Source organism: Triticum aestivum, chromosome 1D (assembly GCF_018294505.1).
Source record: "Triticum aestivum cultivar Chinese Spring chromosome 1D, IWGSC CS RefSeq v2.1, whole genome shotgun sequence".
NCBI classification, from domain to species: Eukaryota; Viridiplantae; Streptophyta; class Magnoliopsida; order Poales; family Poaceae; genus Triticum; species Triticum aestivum.
Window position 1 is genome coordinate 9676381 of NC_057796.1, and position 23282 is coordinate 9699662.

The following is a 23282-nucleotide window of genomic DNA, read 5'->3' on the forward strand; positions in this document are numbered from 1 at the left end:
TTCTAAAACAGGTGCAATTTTTTGGCCTCGTCTGTTAAGTAAAAAGAAAAGAGTTGCATGGTTTAACGGGAAACTGGCAAGAATCGGCACAAGCCATAAAATGACACAAACAATATACCCCACGCACACCGCTGCAAAGAAATTCTCATCAAAGTAACACACTGGCACTTCTCCCCGAGCAAGCGTCATCATGACCCCTTCTTCCTGAGCAAGCGACTCTCACTTTTTCGCAGATTCGGCCCCTATTGTAAAGGCCGTGTCAGTGAATTACATCCCTGGTGGGAACCATGTCCCAAGGAGCACCTTTGCAATACCCATCTACTGTTTCGATCACATCTAAGGATGCATATAGTATGTTTTTTCTTGGTTGCTTCTTAGGTGTCACAAATTCTTTTAAATAGAGCATCAATATTCGTTTGGCATCACGCTGAAACAGATGTATCTAGACGTATTTCAGTGTTAAATACATCCATTTGAGCGTCAGCTTATTCCGGACAGCACTAGTACGTTTTCTCCGTTGTAAGATGCCGGTGTTCATAAAACTTGCAGGTGGAACCTTCTAATCCTGAGAAATGGGAACACCTGTAACTGACAACCTTGAAGTTTCTCGCTGACATGTATGGCGGGTAGAGCAACACGTTGTCACATAAGAGTACATTTTAGCGCAGGACGATGTACGATGGAGCTAGCTATAGGGGCCTGGTCTAAGCGTCCGTCTGTGTCTCCATAATTTATGGTGCAAGCAGTGCCCCACGCGGAGCATGTGGACAAGGTACAGAGCGCCATTGACGATTGAGCCTCTTTCTTCTATCTATATATAAAGACTATTGCGCACCAAGGCGTACGTACCAGCTGTTGTGGCCCAACCGTCACCACAGTTTTGCTCCCTCTTCCAAGATCAGCCTTTGCCCTACCTTTTCATCTGGTTCCTGCATATGGTGCTCTTTTCCTTGTCTTCTGTTGCAACTTTACAGTGCCCGTGAGCACACTTGTTCCCATTCAATTTTAGGGGATCATTGACAAACTTTGCTGTTTGGGTCAGATAGATGGCGATCATGGTGCGACAGTCAACGATGGTGAGGCCGGCGAGGGAGACGATGCCGACTCGGCTATGGAACTCCCACCTCGACCTACTGGTACCGCGCTTCCACACGCCCAGCGTCTACTTCTACCGCCGCCCCGAGGGGGCAGCGGCCACAGAAGGCTTCTTCGACGGCGAGCGGATGCGGCAAGCGCTGGCGGAGGCACTCGTGACCTTCTACCCGATGGCTGGCCGCCTCGCCCGCGACAAGGACGGGAGGGTCGAGATCGACTGCAATGGTGAGGGCGTGCTCTTCGTCGAGGCCGACGCACCGGACACCACTGTCGCTGACTATGGCGACTTCGCGCCCACCATGGAGCTCAATCGCCTCATCCCGGCCATTGACTACACCCAGGAAATTTCATCCTTCCCACTCGTCGTGCTCCAGGTGCGCTCTTCTTTTAGTAGCAATTTACAGTTACAGTGAACTCTAGTTGGTCCTCAGTCCATTATTGGGAGCTTAGAGGCCACACAACACAACTACCTTATGCTGTTGCAAGTCGCCTTTATTAATTTTTTTTTGCGGGTTTTATTAGCTAACGACATGAGTTTGCCTTGGTTGTGTTTGATTACTGTAGTCGATGACCTCATTAGCAGATACCCCCTCTAAGAATATAGTGCATAATATTTTTGTCCCAAGTCCGACTTCATAAACTCTGACAAAGTTTCTAGAAAAAAAATCGATATCTACAATACCGATGAAATATTTTTCCATCTTTTATTATTTTCTTGTCTAAAAATATATAGTATTGTAAGTATTTATAATCTTTCTTGTAAAACATTTTTTTTAATATGCACTATATATTGAGACAGTGGGAGTCAATGGAGTATATATTGTCCCCACAAAAAAAGGAGTATATATTGAAATCAGGGGAGTATACAAATGGAAATTCGACAATAAATCCTAACCCTAACATGTGATTCACCAATGTCTGTTTGACTCTTTCGATATACAGTTTAATTACTAGTATGCATGCACGCGCAATACGCGTCTTTACGTTACATAGTGATTTTGACCAAAATAAGTCATGAAAATGATGGAGAAATGATTCAAGATGAATGCCCATTGTGGATGTACTCGGAATTAGCATAAGAAAGCTTCTCGTGTTCTTACGTGGTCACCATCACATGAATATGTACTTTGCAAAAAAATTGGGATACTTATTGTGGAAAACACATTTGGAAAAAAAAAAGTACACATAGAAAGTTTCACGGGAAAACAAAACTTTTTTGCATGTGCAAAAAAGACAAAAGAAATACCATGAAACACTATTAGAAGCACTAAAATCTATCTTTTATGCGGAGAGAATATAAAAAGATATTTTTTCGTAAAACTTTATTCCCGGCACATATTTTGCGAAGATGCATGGGTGAAATTTTGCTTTGTAATTTTTGACATTTCAAAATATGTTTAAAATATTTTTTTTTCAAAAGTTGTTTCATATATACCTCAGGTAGTGCCTACCCTACCTATTGCTTTGTTTTATTGTACTTTCCAGCCAGAAATGCATGCGAGGCAGTGAGCCCATTGTTTGCGCGATGCATTCATTTGATTTGTCTACTCTCTATTTTTATATTGTTCTACTTTTTCACATCGTGTCAGACTTGGTGGTACGGATCACACTTGTTTGCCATAGCTCTGCTGGCGTCTGCTTCCGAAAAACAATTTGTACCGCTCCAGAAGATGCGAGGTGACTTCCTTTGCTCCAACGAACTGACACGCAGTGGGGTCCCTTACCCGGCGCTAACCCATAGATGTTTCTGTAGTGACCCAGATAACACTGAACGCTACTGTAGCAGCGAATCCCTGCCCTGTAAGCCGTCGGATGGAGCCCAATGGACGGTCAGAAATGCATTTCAGTGCCTGAATTCAAAGATTCAAAACTCATACAATATATAGTAGTATAGAATTTTATGCTGTTGGCGGATGGTAGTACAATAGCTGCCTGTAAGATACGAAGAAGTTACAGTTACAGTGAGCTCCAGGTGGTCCTCGGTCAATTATTGGTGTAGGCCAAACAACCACGTTGGAGGTTGCCTTTATTATATACTCCTTCCGTCCCATAATATACACTTCTAGCTTGCAAAACGATCTTATACTATGGGACGGATGGGATAATAGTTTTGTCAGGTTTATCATAAGATTTTTTAGCCTAACTTGACTACAAGCTAATAGTACGAGTTGGTACATACTACTGTTTTCATGTTTTCAATTAATTGGTTGGTACATACTACAATTTATTGATTACATCATTGGTAGATACACCCTCCATGTAAAAATATAGTGCATACTTACTTATGTCCCAAATCAAACTTTGTATACTTTGGAAAAGGTTATTAAACAAATATTGACATCTACAACACCGATGAAATATATTCATGTCTCTTAGGTATTGGGTATTGAAAGTATCTAATATGTATTGTACATTGAAAAAAGGGAGCATAAAATTGGATATTCGAGAAAGACACCCTAACATTAAATGTGTGATTCGTCAATATTTGTTTGACTCTTTCGATATAAAATTGGCCAGTTTTTTTGGTGTCAGCGGATAGTAATACAACAGCTAGCACTCCTACATTATCTGTGAACATGTGTGCTACCACAACAGAATGTTGTCTTATAGCGACTATGTGCACTGATTGTAATTAACCTTAGTGAAATCAAGGCGCTAAATTCTTCAATGTTTTGGATAGAAGATGATGATTAATTATTACGTGATCCTCACTGATCAAATATATTTCTCACAAAGGCTATAGAGCAATAAAGAAATACAAAAGCCAAGCATAAAGAATACTATGCAGCTGGACGAAGAAAAAAAAAATAACAGCTAAACACTGACATAACTAAGGTCTAAGGATGGTGGAGAATTTCATATATTACTTTGTGTACTTATATATAGGGTAACGCTATTCTAAGCGTGAGTGTAGAATAGCTTATTCTACACCCCCTAGTAAACGCTATATACAAAATCTAGTAAAACGGAGAACCAAATGTAGCAATTTGGAAAATAATTTTTTTATTACCCAAGTTTGTAATTTACTACATTTTTATGAAAATTACTATAATTTACATATTGTGTTACTATATTTTGTATGTACCATTACTATATTGTGTTACTATATTTACATATATATATATATATATATATATATATATATATATATATATATATATATATATATATATATATATATATATATTGAAACTAATGCGGCTTGTGTTTTGACCCTTGCATTTTTCTGTACACCAGGTGACCTACTTCAAGTGTGGAGGTGTCTCCCTCGGTGTTGCCACACAACACCATCTCGCTGATGGCATGTCCGGCTTGCATTTCATTAATTCATGGTCTGATATCTGCCGTGGAGCTAAAATTGCAGTTATGCCCTTCATCAACCGCACCCTTGTCCGCGCTCGAGACCCCCCAACTCCATGTTACCCACATGTTGAGTACCATCCATCCCCAGCCATGTTGTCATCCATACCCCAGGATCTCTCTTCAGTGCAAACACTGCCAACCACCACCGTTGACATCTTCCAGCTCACCAGATCAGACATTTGCCGCTTGCGCTCGCAGCTTCCCAAAGCCCACGATATGCCACGGTTCAGCACATACACATTGCTATCTGCACATGTCTGGCGTTGTGTCTCCCTTGCGCGTGGCTTGCCATCTGAACAGCCCACCAAGCTGTATTGTGCCATTGATGGGCGGAAACGACTGAATCCTCCACTACCAGAAGGTTTCTTAGGCAATGTGTTGTTCACTGCCACTCCAATTTTGGAGGCAGGCAAGGTGGTATGTGGGCTAGCAGATGCAGCAAAGATAATCCAAATGGAGCTAGATAGGGTGGATAATGACTACTGCCGCTCAGCATTGGACTACCTTGAGCTGCAACCTGATTTGTCGGCATTGGTCCGAGGAGCGCAAACCTACCATTGTCCTAACCTTGGAATCACCAGCTGGGTGAACTTGCCCATCCACAACGCGGATTTTGGATGGGGACAGCCGGTGTTCATGGGTCCCGGCGGCATCGCATTCGAGGGGCTCGCCTATGTCCTCCCAAGCGTACAAAATGATGGGAGCTTGTACATCGCAATCTCGTTGGAGGCTGACCACATGAAGAAGTTCCGAAATTTGATCTTCGAACTTTAAGAGAATTGGCTTTACTTGCCCCATGCCAAAATTAAGTTAAGAAAATTGATTTTGGATCTGTAAGCTATTATTTTGAACTTCCCTCTTCATATGCCAAATATGTTACGCAGGACCTCTTGCACAATAAAATACCCATGTTGTTGGCTAGAAAACATATGTCTACACCCTATTTGGGCCTTCTTTTGAGAAGTTGCCTAATATGCACCGTTTGTCCAATCATTGCCAATTTTAGCTACAAATAATGAAAATATTCCTCTGGTAGCCATTAATTATAGTCGACTACATGTAACAGAAAAAATATGTTTTATGTTTCATTGCATGGCTAATGGCAAAGCAAATTAATAAAATCATCTCACCAAAGATTTGCCGGTTATAACACTTAGAAAATGTATGTATGTTGGGAGCTAGACACTCGACAACTGGTAACTCTTTGGGGTATTTGTCGGGCGCCACCCTGCCAGACTCAGTAAAAGCCGCCACATGCGGCTCTCTAGTACCATACCAGCCAAAAAATAGGCCTAGGTTTGGAACTTGGCAGAGTGACTGTGTGTTTGGTCGGTGACGGGGATATACCTCGCGGCGTAAACCGGCCGGAAGTATAACCCGGCCGGACTTGGCGGTTTACTTGAGACCCGGCTGAAACTTAACGATTCACTGGCGACCCGTTTGGACCTGGCGGTTTATGATTCATTGGTAATCCGGCAGGCGGGTCAGAGGAGCGACAAGACCCGGTGTCCCAACGGGCGGTTCATACTATGGTGGGCCGGTTTAAGAGGAAAGGCGTTAGGAATATTTGTCTTACAAGGAGTTAAGACCTGGACTTGTATCCGGTTTGTATTAGAGATAGACTAGTCCTAATCCTAATATGACTCCACATGTAACCCGCCCCTTCATCATATATAAGGAGGGGCAGGGCTCCCCAAAGAGGGACAAGAAACAAGCAAGAAGAAACAATCTCTAGGGCTAGACACAAAGAGCCGGTTTACGGCGACTCCCTCGTGATCATAATGAGACCTAGCCTCAAACAGCATGTAGGGTTGTTACCAGATGATGTTTCCCGGGGCCCGAAGCTGTCTAAATCCTTGTCTTGTGTTGCGTCTCTCGATTCCGCTCAACCCCTCTCAAGCTACCACATAGATGCGTTGGCCTCGCGACTAAGTCCTGACACTAAGGACATCTGCCGTGACAAAACCACGACAGTCGGTGTCCGCACTCGGCAAAGAGGGGATGTGGCTTTGTCGAGTGTCAGCGCTCGTCGAACGGGATGGACAGGTTTCGCTCTCATTTTAGGCTACACGGTCGACTTCCTATTGACTCTCTATATATATTCTTCGGCCAAGATATTGTAACATATGTACTTTTTTCTTCAGAATAAGTTATTTTTTCCGTTGGTAAGGTGCACGCAAATAAATAATGCTTGATAAAAGTTTTTACGCAAATCCAATTTATATTTCGTCAATTCCAATGATGTGCTACGTTCCGATCCCCTTGCGTGTTATAAATGCCCGAGACAATCGAAATCCCCTACAGTGTAAACTTATTCGCTATAGGGTAAACTAGTCTATAGTTTCCCATTAAACCATACAGAAAAGTTAACTGGTGTAACACAGGTCATAATCCAATCAATCCACACATGCACAAAGCCTAATGCCCCAAGCATACTCCTAAAAAAATTTCAATCCACCCGATCATACACTTTAGTAAGATCAAGTTTGTGTGCACAGAATCCTCCCCCCCCCCCCCCACCCCCTCCATGATCTCTCAATGTACTTCACAAGTGGATACATTCAAAACCTATGAGAGCATTATGAGACATTAATCTGCCTGGAATAAATGCACTTTGGGTAGGGGAGATCATACCATCTAGGAGAGGTATCAAACTGTTGCAAGACACATGGACATAAGCTTGTAGATAACATTGCATAGACTAATTGGCCGAAAATCTTTAATTGACTAGGGATTCCTCTCTTGAGGAATAAGAAATATAATCATATTTTTACCACATCAGGCTCTTTCCAGATATGAAAAACTGTTGAACTGCCCAAACAATATCATCTTTGATGAAACCCCAATTCCGTAGGAAAAACCTAGCTGGAAAGCCACCCGACTCTGAAGCTTTTAACAAACCAATTTGAAAAAGAGCAAAAATACACAAGGACAAAGGCAAAAAAATCAAATATTGTTGGATTTAATACGACGAAAGGTCTATGGAGATACATAATTGTTGGTTCATCGTCATCTAATTAAGCATTTTGCTTTCATGATATCTATTCCCTTCGTCCGTGTTTATTAGGCCCAAAGACCACTTTGATAGGACCAAGACAGTGCTAGAAAAAAGACGCTTGAAAATTAGAGCTGGAATCGGCCAATTAGCAGGCTCACTTCTAGCTTAAAGTAGATCCTAAATTAATCAGCCGCAGCAGCCTCCACGCGCATGCAAACGCCGATGCGGGAAACAAGGCACTGCATGGGGCGGCTTGCAGGCAAAGGATGTCATGTCCAGGTCTCGGGTACTAGGGGGAATCACATCTATAGGCACAGTGACGTACTAGACCCAGGTTCATTTGAATTACAACAGACCGCCTGCGTTTAGCGATCAGTAGCCTTGCTAATCGTCTGCTAGCTACAGTTTATGGCACGTATCCCTATGAGCTGGATTCTGGACCAACGGTGAGATAAGGGGGTGCCTAGGCCCCCGGGTGCTAAAAATCCATTCTCCGTCAAACAATCGCAGTCGTCTCCAAGGTCGACGCGCTGGGATCACATTTGCTTCAGTCAAATTAAAGAGCCATTGCACATAGACTATGAACTACATGGCATTTGAAGTCAGCATTTCAATGCTCAAACTTTTGTTCTTCAAGCTTGACGTTTTTTATCACTTCTCTAAAAAATTGTCAAGTTATCCCATGGGGAAAGCATCTGCATCATCTAGTCAGTAGTTAATGGTTTAAATAATAGAATACGGTAGATTTTAAATAAGTGGAGTAGCAGATGTACTCAATCTGAACTATCATTTGGCTATAGAACTTTAATATCAAATCCAATGAATTGGAACTAAAGAAATACAGTAGAAAACAGCTTATAGCTCAATTTGACCTCTCCATTCAGCTTAAGAAATAAGTGCCAAATCAGACTTCGATGCATCTATTAACATATCTTATAGATACAATCAACACTATTAGAAAGAGAAAGAAGAAAAAAGCACGTTGGTGGTGGTCGTGTTTCAAATTGACTCACCTTTTATTTCCTAGGCTGTACCGCAGAACCTCTTTGAGCTGAATAGAAAATTGAAGATAAAATCATGTGAGTTGATGGTGCTCCTCCTCAACCCCTGGTGGTGAAAGAAGAGAAGGGTGGGCTGACGAATCTCGACGGGGCTTGTTGAGGTCGAGGCGGTTGGGCCGGAGCACGTCGTGCTCATCAATGGTAGGGATCATGTTATCGTCGTCGCAGGCCTGGACCGCCGGAGTCGAGCTCGATGGAAGGGCTACAACACCTCTCATCCCCACCATGGTGCGTGGTGGTACCACGTACGTGGTGCCCCTCATCGCCGCGGCATTCTCCAATCTCCACCTCGTCCCACAGGGCTCCGCTCCATGGTTGATGTCGTCCCCCCGCGTTGGGATCACGCAGGCCGGTCAGGGAGGAGGGGAGACGATGGTGATGGCCTGAGGAGGAGGACGGCGTGGGCGTGAGGAGGAGCACCATTTGGATGGTCAGAGCGCAGCGGAGGAGGGCTGCGGGCGTGCGGCGGCGGCGGTTGTGGGTGGAGAAGGGGAGAGGAGCTAGGGATTGGGGAGGGATGTGTTTTTTTTGGTTTTTTGTCCACTCGTACGGTGGGGGATCGATGGGCTTCGCTCGATCGATGCGATGGGAAGTGGTGGACGGAATAAAAAAAACCTAGGAAAAAACCGGATGAAAGTGGTGGGACGAAAATTGATCGGCGGAGACTACCAACTGCTCCATTAGGAGTAAAGATACCTGGCTAGGCGCGACCCTAATTATGGTTCGGTACACTAGCTTGTACAGGATTGTCAGACATAAATTTATCATGATCAAACAAGTTTTGGGACTAGAAAATCCTGATATCTTTTTTCGTAGGGATCTCTTTGGCCCTCGCCTAGCAGCATGGAATAAATTACTCTCTCGTTTGGAGGACATTCAATTATCAAGCGAACTGAACAAGTTTCGATGGAGGCTGCATCAGAAAGCCAGTTTCTCAGTCAAGTACTTGTACGATGCAATGGTTCATATTGATGTTCCCGCTGATAACAAAAATAGTGGAAGCTAAGAATACCTCTAAGAGTGATGATATTACCATCATTTTTAAGCAGAGGGGTCATTTTAACTAGAAATAACCTAGCATGATGTAACTGACAAGGTAGTAAAACATGTGTTTTTTGCCAACATAACGAGCCTATTAAACACTTAGGGCGTGTTTGCTTTCTTGTACTGCACCTGGCTCGCACCCACGATGCAGTTATCTCGTTGTTTGGTGTGCTGCATGTCCAGCTGGGCCTGGCCTGACGGATGCAAAAAGGGCCTCCCAGCCAGGCTGAGCTGAAACGCAAGTTCCGGCCGTTTCCGCGAGCCTGCACCCACGCGTGCAGTTTCACGTAGGGGGTCGCGATCCCCCTCGCATTAACCCCGTCCGCCCATCGCTCCTCCTCCCATCCCCTCCGCGGCTCTGCCTGGCCTCAGATTCGCCACCGCCGACGGCTCCTCGTCCTCGTCGCCGCCGCCGCAGATGCCGGATCCTCGTCCTCGCCGCCGCCGCCGCAGACGCCGGATCCTCGTCCTCGCCGCCGCCGCCGGCTCCTCGTCTTTGCTGCCGCCGCCTCCTCGTCCTGGCCGCCGCCGTTCCTTTTTGCAGGATCCCACGTCGAGCGACTACTGGAGGCTCGCCGCGACTGGATATCGCGACGGTGGGGGACGCTGGTCCGCGAGTAGACGAGGTCATGACGAGCGCCGCGCGACCTGGATCTCGTGGCATCGGTTGGAGCAAGATCAAGGAATGGCAGCAGAATCCAGATCGGCCATGCCCATTGTTGGTTTCTTCTGTTCGTCTGGTCCCTGTCAACATCCTTGTGAGCAATAATCCATTCAGTTTGCTTGGAATTTATTTGTTGTGTATGGAGTAGTATATATTGATAATCTAGTATTCCAATTATGTGTGGAATGATTTAAGAATTGATTCCATATATATGTGTGTATGTTGTTGTATTCGTAAACAAAGATTGCCTGTTGATTTTATCTGAAAGAGACATGCTTCTCTTGTTTGCTTCAAACAATATGACCAGTTTATCAGACAACATTTTCACTCAGCACGTGACACCTCATGCAACCTACCAAACACATATTCACCTTGGCCAGTCTCAGCCCACACAAGCAACCAAACACACATCTCAATATACCATTGCATTAGCCCAGCCAGGCCACACTCAGCCAGCATGCTAGATGCAATGCAGCCAAATGTGACCCGGGCAACCAAACACGCTCTTATCTTTTGACTGTAAGTTAGCTCGTGCAGTATGGGCCATACCGCCATAATTCAAGTAGTTTCAAATTTATATCTTCCACGTAGTACATATAACATGTTCGGCAATTGGTTGTGCAGTATTGATAAATATTTTTCTGCACATATTCTTGTGGGGTAGCTGCTTAATTCTGGGCATTGTGACTTACCAGGAATGATGTGGTTTTTAATAATAAATGTGTTTCTTCTCCTGGATAGGCTTTTCATGCATATACGCGATGGCTCTGTACTTGGTCTACCCTGCCGAGGCCGGAGGACAGAGACTTTTTATGATGGTTTCTACCTGACTGGAGCGTACGGTCAGAAAGCTTTTCTCCCACCATGGATGACGGTGTAATGTCCGGACAGGATCTACCCCATCCTAGGCTTGATTGATTTATTTTTACTGTAAAACAATGTTTATTTTTGTGTCGTTTCGACTTGGTGTGCATCATGTGATGCAGAAGTTGGCCAATCTTTCGATGAGGTTGTATCACCTTGATAAATCAATTTGATGAAATGTCCTTTATCTAAAAAAACATACTAACAATCTGAATCATCACAAAATAAATATACGAATAAGATGTTGCCCGGGCAGCATATAAGACGTTTGCTACTCGTTTATTTGAAAATGTATGCACCTCATACGAAAGCGACCGGTGTGTGGAATAAGATGTTGCCCGGGCGGCCGACGATTTTGTGTGGACAACGTGGTCGCTCGCGAGGCCACGCAGATTACCGTGGTGAGCCTTTGCGCCACGGTGCCTCCACATCCAGCCAGCCACACGGCCACTAAGTACAGGAACAGGCCCACCCCGGACGGCATCTCCCTAGCTGTGCTATGTGATGACGCCCTGTCTTGCTCCAAAGTGTCATCACTCGTGAGCTCTCATAGCTAGTCTTGGAGCCCAATGGAGCCAACATATATTACTTGGCTTACCAACAAATAATTAACCTGGGCTATAATAATTCCCGTCCCATTGATCTCACAGACCAACTCCTTTTATACGTACGTGGAGTAGCAACTTGTATCGAACCAGGAGGCTACCCCTTTCGATTGACCAGATCTATCGATCTACAGGATGGGGAGGGCGCCTTGCTGCGAGAAGGTGGGGCTGAAGCGAGGAAGGTGGACGGCAAAGGAGGACGACACTCTCGCAAAATACATTGCTCGGCACGGCGAGGGCTCATGGAGGTCTCTGCCCCAGAATGCGGGTAAATATGGCATAGGCTGTTTTGCTTGTTAGCATGCAGTAGCTACTTAATTAGTTGAATCTTAATGATCAGATAGACTACTTAACCAGCTACACATTCATGACTAACATGAGGGAGTACTACATATATGTTAACATGTTCCTGCTTCCGTTGGTATGCATACTGCAGGGCTACTGAGGTGTGGCAAGAGCTGCAGGCTGCGGTGGGTCAACTACCTGAGGGACGGGGTGAGGAGGGGCAACTTCTCAAACGAGGAAGACGATCTCATCGTCAAGCTCCATGCCACCCTTGGCAACAGGTACGGCTCTTAGATTACTCCACTTTTAAAACAGTAATATACATGTAACGCAAGCGTTGTTGCACTCGCAAGAAGATATGTTAACCAATTAGTTTCTGTCGAAACTTTATGTGTGCGGTTCTATTGTCAGACAACTTCCGAGAGTGGATTTTTGGATCCCAAGCCCCACGGGGCTTGAAATTTAAAAAAAACAAATTTTGAAGTTTCAAGAAATTGTGAAAAGATGTACACATATATATAGTGATGTATACTTTATATCTGTAAATTTTCATGATGAAATTAGTTTTATGTGGTCTACAAAGAAACCATGAACTTTTTATAGTGAATGGTACATGTGGTAGACAGTCGTGGTTTTTTTTTTGTGTGTAGCTCACGTCATAATGTATTTTTTAATGAAAATTTACAAACATGTAGTATGCTCCCTCCCTCCCGGGTTTCATACATGGTGAGTAGTGAAACAGTTTTTGTAGTTTGCAAAAGTACATAATTAATGGAGTCATTTTTCTTGACAAATTGCATTTACCAATGTATTAATTGCAATGCATGCGTGCATGCATGACCAAAAAAAAGGCCAAAACCTTTTACATGCATTGATGAGTTTTTTCTTAATCCTTGCATGCAACGATTTAATGCCCCATAAAACCTGAACATGTGAATCGGAGCAATAAAATTGAGACTTATAAAATGGGAAAACAATTTCTTTTGAGATAAACCCTATAAACCGGAAGGGATGGAGTACATAACTATATACGTGTGTAACATTGTCAGAATTTGGGAGCTTGAAAAGTTGATTTTGATTTTTTTTTCTGAAATCATGCTCCATGGAGCCCAAGCTGTATTTGCAATTTCCGGCAACTTTCATGGTATGTACATATAAGGCCATGACAAGCAAAAATGGCCATCTCGCAATACAAACCTTGACTCATTGTGCTCGAATAATTTCAAAATAGTGTACCGCTTTCACATGTTATATTGATTTAGTAAATGATGAATCGATCTAGTTGATGTTCAAACTTCAATCTATGTAATGTTAGAACATACAAACCCATAGTCCACACGGTGATCTAAACTTCAATCTCACGTGATGATATAATACCATCTAAAAAAACTTTTGGTTGTACCACGATTCCATCTAATCTCACAATATTGATTTAATATCATGTATTCTCAATATGAAATGCCAGCTGACTCCCCTCCAAAGTTTAGTTCCATGCCATTGTTATCATGTATAATTTTCCATGTAAATATTTGCATTACATAAATTGTGATTACTTTTCTACAGAAAAATGTCTGAAACTGTGTGTCAAAGATGGACATTGGAGAATGTATGAGTATATAAAACAACTTCTACTTACAAACAAAGAGACTTCATTCTTGTTATAACTGAAAATTTGAAGTCGATAATGTATTATCTTTCGAAAATAATCCACCCCATCATGATCTTCCAACAGGACCAAGGCAAAATTAAGCATGCCAAGAACAAACACATATATATGCATTAATGTTGCATTCTTGTATTATTTTGCTGATTTTGCAAGAAAGCAATTAAGTTATAGATAGTTACATTCAAATTTTAGGGACTGGTCTTAGTCAATGTATATGTGTTAATCCATTACCGATCTTGTATATTAATATATGATTTTAATGTTGTCCGATGCTATATTCATTTCACACCAAGAAATACTGTATATGCTTCATATCTAGTATTTGACTGAAAGTAACAATAAATATAAATTAGCGATCCCATCTTTCACTCCCTTTCACATTTAGTGGTGGCGTAATGTTCTTGCGCTATTGGTTAAAGGCTATTTCTCTCAACTATACAATTTTATGACCGACATTAATATACGAAAATAGACATGCTATTTCCTAACCAACTTATTTCTCAAGTCTTACGCGACCAGACTTAGCCATTTTTCCTTGGGTTTTGTGTGTTTTATCTTTGCCATGTATTCATTTTATTACTATATTTTTCTCTTAACTATGCGGCAAAATTCCAACAACACACACATCAACCAAGGTTGCGCTTTCACGTCAACCGAGCTTTTATTAAATCTCTCTTACCGGGGTAATAGACAGACACTTTGTTAAAATGGTAAACTCTCTCACTGTCTTTCGTAAATGCGACTCACTTATTTTATTTCTGAAAAAGAGGAGTGTATGGATCCAATCGCATCTAACATTTGCACCTGTGAAGTTGATCATTGTTCAAAATCAGTATTCCCTCCGATCCATATTAATTGTGGCTGGAACAGATGTATCTGGACTTATTTCAATGTTAGATACATCCGTTTGTGTGACAACTAATTGAGTCGGAGGGAATATCTTATTTTCTTTTATGTTTTGTCCATTAATTAGTTATCTTGACCCCACAAATGATATAACTCCCCTCCTCATGTACGCAAGATAGGATTTAATGTAACAGTTTGTTGTTCGCGACATATAAAAGGCAACACACACAGAAGGAAGGGTATGACGACTCCTTTCCTTCCGTAAACTAATTGATGTATCATACTGGGTGTACGTGAGATTTTCTTTTAGGAGCCGCGTTGTTGGTCTGTGCATGTGTACGTGGGATTATTTTTTAGGTCCACCCGTTTCATTAGGTTCGCATAGTTATACATGTATTTTTCTTTTCTAGGCTGTCCACACATTATAAATTGTTAGCTATATATGATTCTAAAACAACAATAATTATAAGTTAGAACAAGAATGAAAAATATAAATTGGAGTATTCATGATTGTGACGTGTCTTAGATTGAATGGCTATAGTTTTAAACAAGAGCGGGTCCACTAAACCAATAATTTTTAATATCTGTGGGACAGTACACCATCTGAGGTGCCGTGTTGAAGACGCTATCACTCACTCAGAAAGCTCAGTGTTCACTAGAGAGGGGCGGCTGCTAGTAGTCTAGTATTGGTCCTGTACACTAGACAGCTCAGTGTACACTAGAGAGGGGCGGCGGCTCACGCCCTGACCTCAGTTTTCAACCTCAGTATTTATTTCTCAATGTACATGGTGGCGCTGTGGACCTTGCGAAGTGCACTAAGAGCAAGTATGACAAGATGACGTAGGCATGATGTAAGCCTTTGAATATTATATTTTCGATGAGTTGAAGGAGAGAGAAGGGAAGCGGGCTACTGATTAACAGCCGGCTGCAGCACGTGCTCCTAGGCACGTTGTGAGAGAGGGAGGTGCGCCATGTATCAAAAAAGTAGTACACATTTACATGCAACTATTGTATTTGCCGGCTATAAGCTTGGGTATAGATGATGCGGCAAGATCATATAGCCAGCAGCTGGCTACACTGTTAACCATTCTCTTACAAGATGAGATTGCTGTCACCTCCAGCAGCAGCTGAGGAGATTGATGCTAACCCCGCTGATGTTAGAATGCATACTGGTCCGGTTAAAAAAAAAAAATGCGTACTGGTCCTTGTAAAGAAAAAAAATCGTACTGGTCCTCTCCAATGGTTCATAATCATGTGCCCATGTCCATATGATGATGGTCCCAACATTTGTGTTGGTCATATTAACTGTTTCTGGAGAAGTGGTCATATTAACCGTACCAGCCAAGAAACATGAGGGATAACAAAGTAAAGAGCTTAAAAATTAGTTCGGGCATGCACATGCAAAATGGCACTATCAGTGCCAGAGACAAACCATCTGATCCTGGAGACCTAGGATATCTTCGCTGAATTATTGCATGGTAGAATGGCGCCGGGTTCCTGTCTCCGATTAGTTCAGACACTTAAGTAGAATGGCACGTACATGATCAATGGTAGCGGCAGTTATGGGGTACAAGCACGGCGAGAGTTGGACGGGCTCTAGCTAGGATATCTTCGCCAAATTGCATGTGAAGAGGAACACCTACAGACCTACTGTTACGCTTGAGAGTTTGAGGAACAATGAAGAACAATATGCTAGTTATACTATTGCGACTGCACATTGTCCAGTACGTGTTAGGGTCGGATCGGACGTGCAATGGTCGGTCTCTCTGTCAGCACCTGATCGGGTCCTTTCATTCCACACAATAAACACTCAATATAGTCGAGGATATATCCATATCCTAAGCTATGCTCTCTAATTAGTCTGCCCGGTCCGGTGTTTCGAGTTAGTACTATCTTAGCTCGTAGAACATTGCCTTCCCATGTAGATTTAAATATCTCTCACTAACGAGCATGCACCTTCTTGAACTGGCTGACAGATGGTCGCTGATCGCCAGTCACCTACCAGGCCGGACTGACAACGAGATCAAGAATTACTGGAACGCGCATCTCAGCCGGCGGAGCCACAGCTTCCGGCACACGCACACCGCCGGCAAGGAAACCACCATAACCATCGACATCAACAAGATTTCCGCCACTTCGAAGCGGCGAGGCGGTCGGGCACCCAGGAGCAGCATGAAGAAGCAGCCGGTGCCTGAACCCACCAAGTCAACGGAAAGCTCTAGCCCGGTCCCTGCCATATCATCATCAACATCAAGCCTACCTCAGGGCTACTCGGACAAGAACCAGCCCATCAACAGCATCCCTAACGATATGCCCTGCAGCGACCATGTAGATCTGAATGGTGGTGTCCTGAAGCCCAACTATGCGAAGGACTCAATGAATCAGATTGGGATTTTGGAGGAGGAAAGTGAGATTGAGGGCCTGCTATCAAGCATGGACGACATGCCGGCTAGTGGGCTTAATGGCCTTCAACATGGAGGCCACCTTCCTCTGGTGGAGGATCTCCTGGACATGGACTGGGAGGGTTTTGCGACCCACCTATGGGACCAGCCAGCCCAGAGTGATCAGCTCCAGCCTGCTGAGCCGCAGGCAACAATGGGCTCCGTGTCGGACGAGCTCGAGTCATTTGTCCATTGGCTCCTCTCCGACACGTGCTAAGAGAATCAATCGCAGAATAGTAGAGACGAGTAGCCATAAACCATAGAGGAAGAAGATAAAGGTGACATGTGTGCTAGTCCTCCAAGCCTCCGTGCGGCATAGTCACATCTTCAGCAGCCAGAGAAGAAGACAATGGTTGTTAGCACTACTCTTGTCATGATGTATCTGCATATTTAGTTTTGAGTTTTTGCATGTAGTTAGGTGTTCAGGTTTATTGGATTGCATGTCAGAGTTTTTAGCTTGGACCAAGGGTTTTTTTCCGTTACTTAATATAAATTGTCTGTGCCTTGTTTTAACATAGCGATGTGCCTGCTCTATTGGCCAGCCCATCTTGTTTTAGGAGCTCGCGTGTTTGAATCACCCTCCCTGCGTTAGGATACTTTGCTTTTCTAATTTTGGTAGAATTTTTTTTAAAAATTAAGTTGGCAAAACTAGGGTTTGACCCTGCAACCCATAGGGCCAGGCATGTGACTCAAAACATCGTACTACAAAATACAAACACTATTGTGTTTAGAATTTCATACGGTATCTATTTGACATATATTAGCCGTATAAATTCAAATAATTCAATTTTTTCAGGCGATATTTGAATATTTCGCTGGGAAACGGAAGGGCCGGTTTTCGACCGGTTTCCAAAAATCTCGGCCGAGAAAAAAAACCCTGGCTTGGGCCAAACTTTCTTGATGCTTGAGAGCGATGCTAGCCCCTCAGGCTTAGAACATCTCTAGCCAATCCCCTAAATAATAGAGAATTAAATGTCCGAGTAAACCTTAGTGGAGTATCTTTACTAAGTTTTTTTTTGATAAACGGGGGATCGCCCCCGGCTCCATTTCATATAGGAAGAAACCACAGCAGGACAAAGTCTTACAAATCCAGGACTCATACCGCCTGAATTTACTGGGGTATAAGTTATGTTTGGTTCATACCGCCGTTCACACCGCAGAAGAGCTCACCCATGGCGCTGCACCCAGTTGCACCAGTCGATAAGGTGGATGTAGTCGGTGAGCACAGCGCGTAAAAGGAACGCCGACGCGGCGGCGGTGAGGATGCGGCTGCCGAGGCCACGGTTGAAGACGGAGATCACATACTTGCAGTCGGCGTCGACGGCGCTCATCTCCTGGGTGGCTCGGACGTACGCGTCGTCGCTGTCGGGCCGCACCGCCACTGGAGCTTGCCGCGGAAACATATGGTTGTTCCTCATGTCCAGGAACCCACCAGCAGCACCAAACACTGCTAGAGGAGGTCCGAGGTTAGAGAGAAGAATCCCGGCCTCACCTTGGCCCTGTGAGAGGGGCAGCGCTGCTGCGAGGACGGCCAACGAGAGGAGCAGCACCTGTGGCTTCATGGTTGCTTGCAAGGACGGGGACAGGGATGGTTTGGACTTGGACTTTGGAGGGAGGGAACTCGTGCTTTGGCTTGGCTATCTGAATGTACGCAGGAGCTGAGGCAGACGAGAGCAAATGTAAAATACACACAGTAGATAAAAAACCAACTAGTCCTAGAAAAAACACTTGAGCTTCCGTCCTCTCATGTCTATGTCGGTACTTGGCAATGCTCATCACCGTGGTCGCCTCCATTGACAAGCTTAATTGGTGGTTGGTTTAATTGCGTGGATGTCGAGAGCAGAATTTTATCCCAGGTATTTGGTATTTGCACATCGATTTCCGCACAAGATATAACCGCGGGAAATTGGTGTCTTCAATTAGGAGAGCATGGAAACACTAAGAAATATAAGAATATGAGCTGAGAATATGTTGGGACACGACAGTTACAAGTAAATTGAAGCTTCCCTGCTCTGCTGAAGTTCAGACTTGGGAGTTTTTACTACTAACTGCACAAGACTGTAACCTTCATCGGACATCCCTCCTTCCCTGCTCTTGGATGAGAGCATCCGAGATATTACTCTCCGCCAAGGGCGACTCGATTGGATCGCCAAACGACTCATTTCACTTGTCAGCCTAGAAAGATTATTAACAGTCCATGACAGAGAGATGTCCAGTTATGTGGACATACTGATACTGATTAGCAACAAATTCCAATCTATCCAGTTCTGTGGATAGCAATTTCTGAATTTGCACTGCAGTATGTACACCCTTAATTAGTTGTTCGTACTACACAGTTACCACAGAGCTGACATGATCCTAGAAGATAAACACTAAGGCAGTAAGCAGCAGACGCCAGAAGCAATTCAGATACATGCATTAAAGTTGTATTTTTTATCGGTACAAATATCAGCATCATTAAAGTTGTACTATTATTGGCAACAAGTACCCAGCAAAAACAGAAACGCATCGACTAGTTACTGCTGCAAGCAAATGGAAACAGGGAATTTACTAGTACAAGACTACCCCTGTAGCTTGGCCTTGAAATAACATGCCCGATTGACTCTATATCGAGATCAGACCCTCTTCACCATGGGTCGATTTGGATTCTTGGCAAGCTCGGTCCTCAAGTATTCCATTTCAGGGTCATCATATTCCACTTGCGGCACAACTTCCTTGAGGTCCAAGAGAGATGGTAGCCCTGAAAGTGTCTCACTGTTAACTCCCACCCAAATAAACATAAGCACCTCAAGCGTAGGGATTGCTCCTTGCTCAAACTTCACGGATACATAGCTACCAAGTTCCAGCAACACCAGGCATGGCCGCATGGGAATGCCCCCTCTTCGAAACTGAACACTTTATCCTCGCGGATTGTGTTAGAGAAAATCACGATTAGGCACCTGAGTCCGAGCCCAGGCCGAGTCGGCTGTGTATAGGTAGATAGGTAGTGCTATATATACCTGTACATGGTTCCCCCTGTAATCATCAGATCGCAAAATAATAAAAATCAGCAGGACCGATACGGCCCTGTAGCCATCAAGTCGCCGCTCGATCCATTCCGGCAGTTTCGCTAGGTTGCCAAACAGCTTGAGGCTCTGCAGTTTCTCCGGAAATGAGAACTCTCCATCCAAGCAGCCACATAAACCTGCCTCCCCCTCTGACCGGATTGACAATGACTCGAGGCAGCTCAGGCCAACAATTGCTGAACATAACTCTTGGCCATTTTCCTTATTGACGCTAGTCACTCCCAACTTACGCAATTGGGTGAGCCTTCTTATATCCTGCAGAACGACCTTCCCTCGTCGTCCGATGTTCACAACAACCGGTCACTACTGGAATTTTCACGTACACCGGGTGTAATGCTTTTCGCCGAGTGCTAAAACACGGACACTCGGCAAAGCAAACTTTGCCGAGTGTCACTCTCGGCAAACCCAGCTTCACGGCAAACTGCCATCTTTGCCGTCACTGCCTCACGGCAAAGAGGCACCGCACGGCAAACCCTGCAGACGCCGAGAGCCGCTCAGGGCAAAGAGGAGCCACGTGGTATGCCCGTCCGCAACAAACGGCTCCGTCAGTTACTGCGTACTTTACCGAGAGCCGCAGCACGATGGAGGCGACTGCGGGCGCCCCAGGCGCTGACGGTGGCGATCTCGCTCCTGGCCTTGCTCCCGGCGGCTCTGTTGCTCTGGCCTTGGAGGGAGGCTGGTCGGTGGCTGTCTCGCCGGCGGTCAGGCGGGCGGTCGTGCCTGCTCAGGGCGCGGCCAAGCGGCCGGGGAGTCGTTTCTGGGCTCTGGCAGATGAGGTTTCTCACGACGAAGAGGAGGTGGAGTCGAGTGGCGAGGCGGGGTCAGGGGCGGGCGGCCGTGCGCCTTGCTCCTTTGGCGACTTCGTGTCGCGCGCGGAGGAGCTCGGGGGCTCCTTCAAGGCCGGACGCTGGCGCGATTTTGCGCCCGGAGGCCATGGCCCAAGGCGGGCCGCGCTGCCCCGGGGCAGGGCGCCGCGCGCATCTCCGCGGGGTGAGGGCCGAGGCAGCCCTGACGCTTCCGCAGCGGGGCTGCTCCTGCAGCCTGTGCAGCCGCTGCGCTGCACGGTGCGGGCGGCCCCCGCGGCCACGGCGGCGGCGGCGGCGGATCCGAGCGGAGCGCAGGCTAGGGTTGGGGACGACACGCCCGGGGCGTTGGCGGGCCAGGCCCATCGGGTCGCATGCGGCCCAAGTGCGGGACAAACGCGTGCGGCGGCCCAGCCTCGGGTAGAGACTGTGGCGCAGGGAGCCTCGCCCGCCCTCAGGACACAGCCTGGCCCACTGGTGGAGGCCCAGCCCAGGCCCTCCCGATCCGCGCAGCCATATAAATGGCTCTGGTTACCCCGGGAACCCTGAACACTGCGTTAGGGTTTCCAGCCTCCAAATCGGAGGTGCGGCGCTTCGGCCACTCCGCTCGTTTTCTCTCCCCCACTCCCTCACCCTCTCCTTCCCCACCTCCTCTGGTGAGATCTTTCGCGGAAGTGGTGGCGATGGGATCCAAGCAAGACCGCCGGGGGGAGAAGCCGCCCATGGAACCGCTGCGGGATCGCAACATCGGGCGGGCCGACGATGAGCGCGGATGGGGTCCGCCTCCCGCCCGGTGGCTCAAGGAGCAGGAACGTAAGAAGAAGAAGAAGGAAGAGTACAAGAAGCGCGTCCTCGAGCTCAAGCGCAAGGGGCAGCAGTCTGCTGCGGGCGGCGACCGCGTCGGCGACCCATTTGTGAAGAAACAGAAGTTCAAGCCTGCGGGGGCGGCGGCTCCCAAACCACCCCTCCCGCCCAGATCTGAGGCACCTGGCTCGTCCAAGGGCACGGAGGAGGAGCCGATCCCCATCGAAGAAGTCGACGGCCCGGAGTGCTTCAAATGTGGACGCACAGGCCACTTCCAGAATCTCTGCACCTTCAAGCCGCTGTGTGTGTGCACCAAGGACGGGCACACATCGGCGCAGTGCCCGACCCGCGGCAAGCCCCTGCTCCTCCAAACCATGGGCCACGCCATCTCTGGCGAGGGCTTCTTCTGCCTCCAGTTCCCGGAAGAGACGTCGGAGGAGCCGCAGATTCTGCTGGGGGCCAACACGGCGGTGCTCTCCATGCCTTCCGGTGAGCTCACGCAAGAGATCCTAGAAGTGGAGCTGCCGCACCTTTTTGAGGGAGCCTGGGACTGGCAGATTTCTCCTATCCAAGGGGGCGCGTTCATGGAGGTGTTCCCAGATCCCGCAATGCTCAGGATGGCTACGCGGAGCGGCAAGCTTTTCCTCTCCCTCAACAACCTCATGGTGGACATCCGTGATGCGGTCCTCGACGCGCCCAAGGGACTGGCCATGCCGGAGGTGTGGGTCAAGCTGGGTGGCGTCCCACCCAAGCACCGCCGCTCCGACCGGCTCATGGCGGCTACCACTATGCTCGGCCGTCCTCTGCTGGTCGAGGAGGAGTCTTTGATCCGTCCGGGGCCGGTCCGCATGCGTTTCGCCTGCCGCAATCCAAGCAAGCTCCGTGGTCAGGTCCAGATTTGGTTTAACGGCGAAGGCTTCAACATCTCCATCGAGCCCGAGCTTCCCCCGGAGCAACTCGCGGCACCAGCCCTCCCTTCCCCTAACCCCCTCCCCCAACCGTGGCCAGGATCCGGATGGGCCGGGGCGTGACGGTGACAAGGACCTTGATGCTAGTATGGAGGACGACTCCATCGATACGGCGGCGTGGGAGAAGTTGGGCATTACCGACAAAGGAGGGGCGGCGGACCATGTGCAGATGCCTATGATGGAGCAGCCTCTGGTGGGGTGGGGGGTCCGTGGAGTTGGAGCTCTCGATCCCGAACCAGTACGGCTCCAACCTAGGGTCGGTCACGTCCCCTCCGGCGAGGATGGCGGCTGCGGTGGTTTCGGACATGATGGTGGAGCCGCAGGCCGATGCCCGCACCCCTGGTGCGGCGTCGGTAGACTCGCTGCCTCTCTCCTCGCGTTCCCCGACCCAAGGCGGCCGCAGCAGCAACAAGCTTGGCGCGGTGAAGCAGCTCAAGAAGGTGGCGGTTCGCAAGGTCACCGCGGAGGCCGGGCGTGCAGCGGAGCTCTTAGGGGCGCCGGCGACGCCGCGCCAGGCGGTGATGGCTCTGGCGGTGCCTGTCCCCGGCCCGCTCGCTCAGGAGGCGTCCAAGACGGCGTCCTTCCCGAAGGCCAAGCGTTCCAAGGCCGTGGTGGAGGGGCAGGCGGCCCCTGTGCGGGTCAGCGCTCGGGCCAAGGGTGCCAAAGGGAATCTTCCGTCACTCCAACGCGCCCAACTCCTACAAGCACAG

General features: G+C 46.8%; 2 protein-coding genes and 1 pseudogene across 4 annotated transcripts; 2 read left to right on the forward strand and 1 right to left on the reverse strand.

Annotated features, from left to right (window-relative positions):
• Positions 1-859: 859 nt before the first annotated feature.
• LOC123162624 (hydroxycinnamoyltransferase 1) lies at positions 860-5379 on the forward strand. Of its 3 annotated transcripts, none has more exons than XM_044580398.1 (3): positions 860-938; positions 1043-1469; positions 4333-5379. In XM_044580398.1, the coding sequence occupies exons 2-3, from the start codon at positions 1047-1049 to the stop codon at positions 5230-5232; spliced, it is 1323 nt and encodes a 440-aa protein (XP_044436333.1). In that variant the 5' UTR covers positions 860-938; positions 1043-1046; the 3' UTR covers positions 5233-5379. The 3 variants fall into 3 exon arrangements, with proteins under 3 accessions (XP_044436333.1, XP_044436323.1, XP_044436338.1); XM_044580388.1 differs by having other exon boundaries at positions 863-938; positions 1047-1469; XM_044580403.1 differs by lacking the exon at positions 860-938 and having other exon boundaries at positions 961-1469.
• Positions 5380-11829: 6450 nt separating this feature from the next.
• Positions 11830-17149, forward strand: LOC123162641 (myb-related protein P-like). Its single transcript, XM_044580418.1, has 3 exons — positions 11830-11962; positions 12131-12260; positions 16468-17149. Exons 1-3 carry the CDS (start codon positions 11830-11832, stop codon positions 17147-17149), a joined length of 945 nt encoding a protein of 314 aa, XP_044436353.1.
• A 949-nt stretch (positions 17150-18098) lies between these two features.
• LOC123156875 (disease resistance protein PIK6-NP-like) overlaps positions 18099-23282 on the reverse strand; it is a 37897-nt pseudogene continuing 32713 nt past the window's right edge.